Raw genomic sequence first — 9,405 nt, 5'->3', positions numbered from 1 at the left:
CAGGTGCACTGAGGATGCTGGGAGCATGTCTGTGTCCTGCCCTGTGTTCTGGGGCCTCCACCCCCGTCGTGTGCCTTTCCAGCCGTTGGAAGACGGGAGGGTGGCACCTTGGGGACTTCCTCCGCCCCTGGTGTGACGCACAGGAAACTCTCAGCCAGCCTGGCCCGGGGCCTGAAGGGAGCAAAGTTCTCAGTTGCCTGTGTGGGGACAGAGCCAGGGCCACGGGAGCTTCCGGTGGGTGAGTCAGCGGGCATTGGGCACTGACTCACCTGCCGGGCATGCCATCCTGCTGGGTGCTGCCGTCTGGGGGAGACTGAGCCCAGCCTCGCAGGCCAGCTACTGGCTCTGAGCTGGGCAAGGGGGTGGCTCCCTTCTTGGACCTCAGGCTGGGCGGGGACCCCCCACCCCTCCTGGCGCTGTGCCAGCCCCGCCCGGGAACCTCCTCTGTTAGGCAAGCGCCCTGCTTCCTCTTGCTCATGGAGCAGGAGCAGGTGGTGGCACCTCTGCAAGGCCCCAGGGCTCTCAGGCCAGACACACTGCTGGGGGCCCTGGGGACTGAGGAGCAAGGCCTGCCTGGTCGGCCTGAGCTTGGGGAGACGGGTGTGGAGAGGGAAGGTGCTGCAGCCAAAGCTCAGCTCAGCCCCTTTCACTGTAGGGCGTGGGCCACGGAGTGTCCGGTGCCTTCACTGCCCCCTGGGCCCACCTGTGTGAGGAGAGGCCTGTTTCCTCCCCTGCAGAATGGGAGCGGGGACCCCGCCTGCCGGTCTTGCTGGCAGCCACACAGATGGCTGCAGACGTTCACTTTCCTCTCGCTGAGTGTCAAGCACGGACACAGCCAGTCTGTCCTCTCCCTGCAGAGAGCCTGGACGGCGGGCAGAGCCTGAGCTTGGGGGGTAAGAACGAGCCTGTGCTTCCAATTCTGATTGGTTCCCTTGCTTCCTGACTTCCTCACATGGCCTCTCTGACCCGCCGTCTCCTCTTCGGTGAAGTGAGGTGAGCACCCTCCCATGCAGGGTGGCGATAAAGATTCCAGGTCGTCTGTCACAGGAACGGAACGGCATCTGTGGTGACTTCCTTCCTGCAGTCGCTTGTTGGTGGTGAGCACACAGGGCTGGGCCTTCTGGCGGTGGGCTTGGAAGCACTGTGACCTGTGGGTGGTCGGGTGCAGGGTCCGGTAATGCAGCCAGAGGTGCAGGCTCTTTCTCACTGGCCCCAAGCTGGCGCCGGGGCTCCCGTTGCCTCCTGGGTCTTCTTGGGAAGGGCCCCTGGGAGCAGAGAGCAGCGGGTGCACAGGTCTGCCTCTCCCGGAGCATGCAGGGGAGGTTGGGGGTGGGGCGCTCAGGAGGACAGGAGCCTCCGAGGCCGGCCTCACCGTTGGTAGAACATCACTGGTGCCGGGCACAGTGCCAGCTGAGGAAAACGGGGTGAGTGCGGAGCCTCGACTCTCACAGAGCTCTCTCTGCCCGGGGAACAGAAGGAGGTACTGGGGATAGTAGTTCTGAGAGCCAGACCAAGGCCAGGTGTGCCAGGCGTCCTGAGGGACGTAGGGCCAGGCTGGCTGCAGAGGAGAGCGCTGGGGGCAGCATGAGGACACCCCTGGAGCCCCTCCCCGCAGGGTGCTGTCTGTGGTCTCACAGCGCGGGGAAGCTCATCCCTAGGAAGTCGGTATTGGCCTCGTCTTGCTGACCATGGTGGAGGGGGCAACACTGAGCTGTGGGATCTGAGTTGAGGTGAATGCAACATCAACAACAACAACAAACCCAAAACAAGAACACAACACCACCCGGGGTCCTTTCCACCCGTGAAAATCATGAGCCCATGTCTGCCTTCCGTCTCATCTTCCTGTATTTGGCATCTGGTATCACATTTACATGTTCAGTCATCGTGACCGGTTGGACTATATAGAAAAGCCCGCAGGACAAGCACAAAGGACTCATATAACAGCAAGCAGGTCAGGAAGAGCAAGCAGTGGGTGCTGAGGTCAGTGCCGAGCCACAGCTGCCCAGGCCTTGTTGATGTCGTGGGACGGCTCCACCTGTGACGTCCGCGGCCTCTCGTCCGCGAGGAGCCTGATGTCCGTGGTAGGCGGAGGCGAGTGTCAGATGTCCATTGTGAGGAGGTGCCTGCTAAGGTCCCTTCCAATGAGGTTGGACAGTGTATTTCACTTGATAACAGGCGGCAGTCCATGGATTTTAGCCTTTCTGTCCTGTGAGCTCGCTGAGATGAGGCAGTTACTCCTGGGCATGTTCTGGATGTTCTGGAAGTGCTTCTGCCACACCTGGTCTCCTCTCGGGAACGCCAGCCAGCAGTCCTTCCCTCTGACTTCAGTCCCGCACGAGCGCACGGAGGAGTGCGAACACCGGGAATGGGAGCCGGGCGGCGGGGAGCATGGAGCGGCTGCCTGGGTTTCCCATGGTCCTGACGATTTGTTGTTATTGTTGTTTTATCACTTAACCTTTAGAAGCGTATTTTATAGACATCAAAGTCAGTTATTAACATGGACTTATTTTTGTAAAATCCAGGCAAATAGAGACATGTGTCTTTTACTTAAACCAACAGACAAGCTAGCTTTATTTCCCAAGGATTAATCTTAGATCGCATGAATTTGAAAAGTATTTGAGTTCATGTATCTGTTTCTGAGAATTTTAGCATACCCAGTCTTACAAGCACTGCCTTTACATTCATTTTACAATGTCATCCAGAGGTAGAAAGGCTTTCTGTTCACAGCACATGTGTATAGACACACACACAGACACAGCAGAGGACAGTGGGATCCAGATTCTGTTTTGGAGGAATTTACAATTTATATCTGTCCTTGGCAAGTTAAGTTCCAAATGACCTTCCCCCTTTTAAAGTAAGAACACCATTTTTAATACCCCTAAGAATTGGGTTGACACCTAAAAGACATAGGTTGATTCATTTATTTAAATACTTTATGGCCATGGAAGTCGGAATCCGCTAAGGTGTGTGTAACAACTCACCTGCCGAAAAAAAAAAGAAAAAAAAAAAAAAACGAAAAAAAATAAATAAATACTTTAGCGCGCGCTCTCTCTCTCTTTTGGGAAATTCTTTTATATAGTTTTACTTTAGGTTAAAAGAGAAGGTCTGTTTAAGTCTGAGACAGTCTCTAATAGTTTCTTTTTTTGGGGGGTCCCTGGTCTTTAATGGGGTGCACACTGGGGACAAGCTGTCCAGAGAAGGCAGTAGGGAGGCGAGGTCTCTACAGCACGAGAGTGGAGGGCAGCAGGTCAGGTTGGTGGGGTCTTTGGAGGTGGGAGGCAAATTCGCTAGGTGACAGTCCCCCGCAAGAGCAGAGGAGGGTCTCTGAGCTCACCCCTGCCACCAGGCCTGGGCCCAGGGGGTATGCGCTGGGAGAAGCTAGCAATTTGCTGCCCCCTGGTGGCCTCACCGGCAAGGATGGCTACCTCCCAGAGGGGTTGCCCCCACCCTCATACTGGACCCATGAGAGCTGGTTCCAACCCCTGTCCCACTCTGGGCCTTGGTTTCCCCGCTGACACTGGCGAGGAGCACGCACCGCCTACTCCAGAGCCTTCACCAGGGCTTCGTTGGCCTCGATTCGGATTTGGATCTCAGCCCTCATGGCCTCGTCGGATGCCCTGACAGCTCGATTGTGCCTTTTCCAAGTTTGCCTTGGCTGCCCCCAAATCCAGCATGTCCAGCGGCACAGCCTTTTCAGCCAGTAACTGAACTGATGAATCAGCGTTCACTGTGACCGAGCCGCTGCTAACGAAGTATTTGGAGGTGGTGCCATCCTCAGCATGGACAACAACCAATCCTGGCCGCAGGACCTGCAGGGTGGGCACGTGGGCTGCCAGGATACTGAAGGCTCCTGTCTGCGTAGGCACATCCACCTGCTGGACGTTGGCACCATTGAAGAAGACCTGTGTGGAGAGGCGAAGGTGAAAGACGCTTGTCCCGGGCCCACGGCAGGGGCTGGGGCTAGGGCGGCCTTGGCGTAGGCGCAAGCCTGGCGCACGAGGCGACCCAGGCCAGGGCGGCGGAGCAGCGCGGCGGGCAGCATAGCAGCGGCAGCACGTAGAGGATGGTGGTCAGACTCGGGCGGAACGCGGGCATCCTGGAGGGCGAGGAGGACGACGCGCCTCTAATAGTTTCTTTTCGTTCATTCTGTCTGATGTCGGCTGACTTTTCTAGTTGTGTGTGCAACGTAGAAGCATCGGGGACCCTCAGCTCAGCCACCTCAGTGCTACGGGAGGCTCGCTGTCGGGGCCTTGTCCACTGGGAGACATGATTTCTGTGTTAATTTTGAGACCTGTAGAGTCTAAACACACTTCTAGGGAAAACCAGCCCTGACATGCACATCGCTAGGCGAGCCCACGGAGATTCCAAGGCCCGGCTCCTCTCCGTGTGACCCCATCCCAGGGCTCCCTGACCTTCCCCAGGCTCCTCCCAGCTCCTCTGGGGCCGGCGCTGACACCCCCTGGCCCAGTGCCGCGCCCCAGTTCAGGGTTCTAACCACTGTCACCACCCCATTGGCTGTCCAGGTCGGAGAAGACAGTGTCCTCCCTCTCTCAGCCAAAGAGAGCTCAGTCTCTCGTTTAACCAGCCAAGATTTCACTCACTCTCGGTAGGCGTTCTAGTTAAAAGCCTAAATTTAAAGCAGCCACCCATTCCCCCTTTTCCCTGGGCTACCTCAGCCCTCCTCTGTCTCGAGGGTTTTCTAAGAACAGCTCAGGTAAAGCCACGGCCTGCTGCTTCAAGCAAGGAGGCCGGACTTCTGACAGGCCCAGCCGGTTCACCTGGTGCGGAGCCCAGAGCCGGCGGTACCCGCCCGGGTCCTGGCTGCAGGGTGGGCTGCTTCCAGCCCTGTCTCCTCTGCCAAGTAATTGCCAGTGTAAGGAGCAGCCGAACCTCCAGAGAAACTTTATGAGATTATTTGATACAAACTGACAACAGATGCCGGGAGCAAGATCGCAGATGCCCGCTGCCTTGTTTTACATGGCGCTCTCGCTTGCGTGTGGCGTGTTTAAGCTCCCTGCTCTGCAGATCCCTGGGTTCGCGTCCACATTGAGGCCCGTGGGGCCAGCCCTGGCGGGTGGTGGTGGGAGAGGCGAGTCCACCAGCCAGTGGGCTCGGGTCTGCCTCTTTCTCAGGAGCCGGTGGCCTCGGTGCCTCCCCTGCCTCGTGGGGATGACACCAGGACCTACACTGCTCGGGCATGATGGTGCCGTGGCTCAGAGGTCACGAGCGTGAGTTTGCAGCTGTTCTTGCTGCTTTAAGTGAATCTGAAACTCCCGGCTCACGGCGGGCAGTGCGTGGCCGCGCAGCGGGCCTGAAGCCAGACTGCCCCCCTGCATCACGGGTGAGGCACCAGCTCAGACTGCAGAGGGCTGTCTTAGCCAGGGGTGGAGTGGCGAGCCGAGGGCCCGGCTGGCAGGGCAGGGTTGGGCACTGTTGGGAAGTAGTGAGGGCGCGGGGACATGGCTGTACAGGAAGCGGGCTCTGCTGGTGTCGGTGGGCGGTGCTGCGGGGGCCTGGACAGGATACCCGCCGTGACGGTCCTGGGGCGGGTCGGACCCTGTTTCCTGCCTCTCTGTCTTCTGCTTGTCTGTGACCTGGCCTTCTGGTCACCTATGCCCTCCAGCCACTGCCACAGCTTGCCATCCATCCTAGGTTGCCCTGTGGTGATGTGGTTGGGCCCTTGATAGGTGAGTCTGGGGGGACTTCTCAAGGGGGCGCTGGTTCTAGATCCAGCCGTGTCCCGGCTCCCCTGTGACTCATGGGAATGAGACGCCCATCTCAGGCTGCTGTCGAAGGTGAGAAGGTGGAGACCTGCCAGGCCCAGGGACACACAGGTGCCCCCTCAGCGCTTCGTCTGCACCTCAGCTGCAGGTCCGTGTTTTACCACCAGGACCCTTTCCAGGTGTTTCTCCATCCGCCCTGTTTGTAAGATTTTGTGTTGATACTGATGATAATAAAACCAAGAATGGCATGTGTTAATTCAGGAAAGGCACTTACACCCTTTTGCCCAGCAGTGCCCAGGTGGCCTGGGCAGCAAGGCTGATCTCACGCTGGCCCCCCGTGGAGACCTATGGGCACTCCACCCATGAGCCCCAGCACTGGGAGGCCCCTTCCCCCTGAGGCTCTGGGAAGGTTGGGTGTCACTCGGGGAACATCCCTCTCCAGTCACAGCCTCTTGAAGCCTGGAATTGGGGCTCAAGTCTGGAGGCCCACCTTGTCCTCGGGGGGCCCACCCTGTGGTCTGAGGATTGATTCACCTTCGTAACCAGAGGCCTTTGGGCCAAGGCCAGGGGGCCAGTGATCCAAGCCGTTTGGTGCCAGGCATTTCATATGCAGGATCTCATTTAGCCTCATGGCCACCTCACAGCGTGGGGTGTGTTTTCCCCCTTGGGTATCACTGAGTTTGTTATGTTTTAGTTTTGGTTAACCCTCACCTGAGGATATTTTTTTCTATTGATTTTTAGAGAGAGTAGAAGGGAGGGAGGGGGAGAGACAGAGACAGAGAAACATTGATGTGAAAGAGACACATCTATTGGTTGCCTCCCACACACGCCCTGACCAGGGCTGGGGATCGAACCTGTGACCCTTTGGTGTGCAGGCTGATGCTTCTAACCCCCGAGCTACACTGGCCAGAGCGATATCACTGAGTTTTACGAGTACACCGGCCTAGAGTGGGGGAGTGACTTACTGAAGTCACATAGGTCTGTCTTCGGAACTTGGCTTTGTCTTAACAGCCCTGACTTAGGCTCTTTCTCTCCTGAAGGTCAAGGCCATTGCACTCACCATGATGTCAAGGGAGGGTGCTGAGGCTCATGGAGGGGGTCTGGCTTGCCCAAGGTCAGGCCACGGCGGCTCAGACTTCCTGATGCCAAAGCCCATCCTTCCTCACTCACTTTCTGTCCACCTCGGCTGGAGTGGCTTGCGGGTGGCTGTCATGGCCACAGCCGTGGTTCGGGGAGCCGGGGTCTGACTCCCAGGAGAAGCACCGGCCCAGGAGCCAGGACCTGTGCTCCAGGCCTGGGGGGGGGGAGGGGACCCTGGCCTCTCCAGTATCTGCACTGGACCTGCCTGCGGCATCGTCCGGTTCTGAGCAGGCCCTGCTGGGCCTCAGCGTCCTCATCTGTAGAATGGAGAGCTCTGGCGCTGCTGAAGGGATTGGATGTGCTGTGATTCCATGCTCAGCACAGGCCTGGCGCACAGTAGGTGCTCACCAAATGCTGGCGGCTCTTTATTCTTTCTATCTTTGAGAGTTGTGTCCTAGGGATGAGTTTCTTGAAGTGGGATTTCTGGGTCAGTGGAACTGTGGATGGTGCTGAGCTGCCCTCGAGTGGTGAACTGTGAGCCCTTAGACCCCTGGCATCACAGGGAGGCCTTGGGCTGCTCGCTGGGCTCCACAGGCTGGCGCAGCCTCTTCCTCCTGCCTCCCCTCCTCCCTGCCCAGCCCCGTGCACTTGCCCCCTGTGCTTGGACCACTGTTGCTCTAGAGCAGCGGTTCTCAATCTGTGGGTCGCAACCCCTTTGGGGGTCGAATGACCCTTTCACAGGGGTTGTCTAAGACCATCGGAAAACACATATATAATTACATATTGTTTTTGTGATTAATCACTATGCTTTAATTATGTTCCATTTGTAACAATGAAAATACATCCTGCATGTCAGATATTTACACGATGATTCATAACAGTAGCAAAATTACAGTTATGAAGTAGCAACGAAAATAATTTTATGGTTGGGGGTCACCACAACATGAGGAACTGTATTAAAGGGTCGCAGCATTAGGAAGGTTGAGAACCACTGCTCTAGAGCTTTCCACAGCTGTCTCCTCCCCCCAAGTCCGCCTCAGCTCAGATCTTCCCTCAAGAGTCCCCGAGGCTCCTAGGCCCCACTTCTTTCTCTTCAGCGCACATAGCACGTTTGGAATTCTGTGTACGTGTTATGTAAACTGACTTCACTGTTAGTCTGTGCTTCCGTGGTCAGCTGTTTGTTTTCTTTTAATCCTTACCTGAGGATCTTTTTTCCATTGATCTCTGGAGAGAGTGGAAGGATGGGAGAGAGGTGGGGGGAGAGAGAGAGAGAAAGAGAAACATCAATGTGAGAGAGACACATTGATCAGCTGCTTCCTGCATGTGCCCTGACTGGGGCCGGGGATCGAACCTGCAACCCGGGCATGCGCCCTTGACTGGGAATCGAACCAGTGACCTTCTGGGCTCAGACAGATGCGCTAACCAGTGAGCATATGACCAGGGTGTGGTCAGTTTTGGGGGGCTGGATCTCGGTGGTGGGGGCTGGGTGTGCGTTGTGGGCTGTGAAACAGCAGCTCTGGCCTTTACCCACTGGATGCCAACAGCACCCCCAAGTTGTGACGATTAGAATGTCCTCAGACACTGACGCTTGCCGTGATTGGAGTGTAGCCTGGGGCGTTGAGGCCCCTGTCTGCTCGTTGCAGAGCACACGGGTGCTGTGAGGAGGGCAGAAAGAATCCTCATCAGGCGCTTTGCAGATGAGAAAGGCCTGAGAGGGGAAGGGATGAGCGGGGACCAGGGGCCTGGGAGGCCAGGGCCTGAGGTTGAGCATTCCCCACAGCCTCGCCCGCTGCTCCCCTGTTGCTGGGGCACAGCTGGTGACTGGCAGGTGCCAGGCCTGGCATGTGTAGGTAAGTAGAGAGCCTTCCATCCTCCCAGGCCTCAGGGGAAGGGTGCTGCCTGCGGCACTGGGGACCCACTGGCCGCTGCCTGAGTGACAGGCCTGTCCTTGCCGCCTGCCAGGGCCTGACTGGGGTGACCCCGAGACCTCCCAGGGGCCTCGCTGAGGGAGGGATGCCGTAGGAGGGGCTCCAGCCTCAGTGTCTCCCCTCCCCATGCACCGGGGGCTCTGAGCACCTCCCCCAGGAGCTGGTGTGATGACTGCAGTGAGTGGAGATAATGAACGTCAAATGCTGGGCATGGGCTAGTGAGCCCCTGAGAGCCTGCCCTCCCCTTCTTGGGCCTCACTTCCCCACCTGTGCCCCGGGAGTGTGTTGGCCTCGGCGACCTCTCTCTAAGGGTCCCCCACAGGATAGAGGTGACCAGCTGAGTGAGACAGGTTGGGAAGGAGCATGGGGAGCCTCTGGATATCTGGTCTCCCCCACCTCCCTGGCAGCGCATGGTCCTTTACCTGAGGGGATGGACACTGGGGCCCAGGACCTCTCCATGGAGTCGGGGTTCATGAGGAGCACTCACTATCCCACAGGAGGGGAAGAGTACACATGGGAGCATTGCCTTTGTCATTGGAGACTGGATGTGACTGAGTGGGATGTGGTGGGGCCTTTGTGAGCGGAGCCCCTGGCAGGGTTCATGGTGAGGGTTGCCCACCCTCTGCCCCCAGGATTGACTCGAGAGAGAGGCACAGATGTGTTTAGTTAGAACC

General features: G+C 57.7%; 1 protein-coding gene and 1 pseudogene across 7 annotated transcripts in view; one reads left to right on the top strand and one right to left on the bottom strand.

Moving 5' to 3' along the window:
• The window catches only part of MAP2K3 (mitogen-activated protein kinase kinase 3), a 41,907-nt gene that overhangs the window by 3,855 nt on the left and 28,647 nt on the right, over positions 1–9,405 (top strand). The window contains exons 1-2 of one of the 7 annotated variants that reach the window (XM_014542821.1): positions 23–238; positions 738–893. The exons of 4 other annotated variants lie outside the window; for them this stretch is intronic. In XM_014542821.1, coding sequence (XP_014398307.1) covers positions 785–893 — 109 coding nt within the window. In that variant the 5' untranslated portion in view covers positions 23–238; positions 738–784. Of the gene's footprint in view, positions 1–3; positions 239–737; positions 894–937; positions 994–9,405 lie in introns of those variants that run through there. 2 more of the 7 variants (XM_014542815.1, XM_014542820.1) reach the window with 2 other exon arrangements.
• Positions 3,148–4,116, bottom strand: LOC106726759 (annotated as a pseudogene).

This window comes from Myotis brandtii, unplaced genomic scaffold, assembly GCF_000412655.1.
Source record: "Myotis brandtii unplaced genomic scaffold, ASM41265v1 scaffold314, whole genome shotgun sequence".
NCBI classification, from domain to species: Eukaryota; Metazoa; Chordata; class Mammalia; order Chiroptera; family Vespertilionidae; genus Myotis; species Myotis brandtii.
This window is presented reverse-complemented; position numbering and strand designations above follow the sequence as displayed.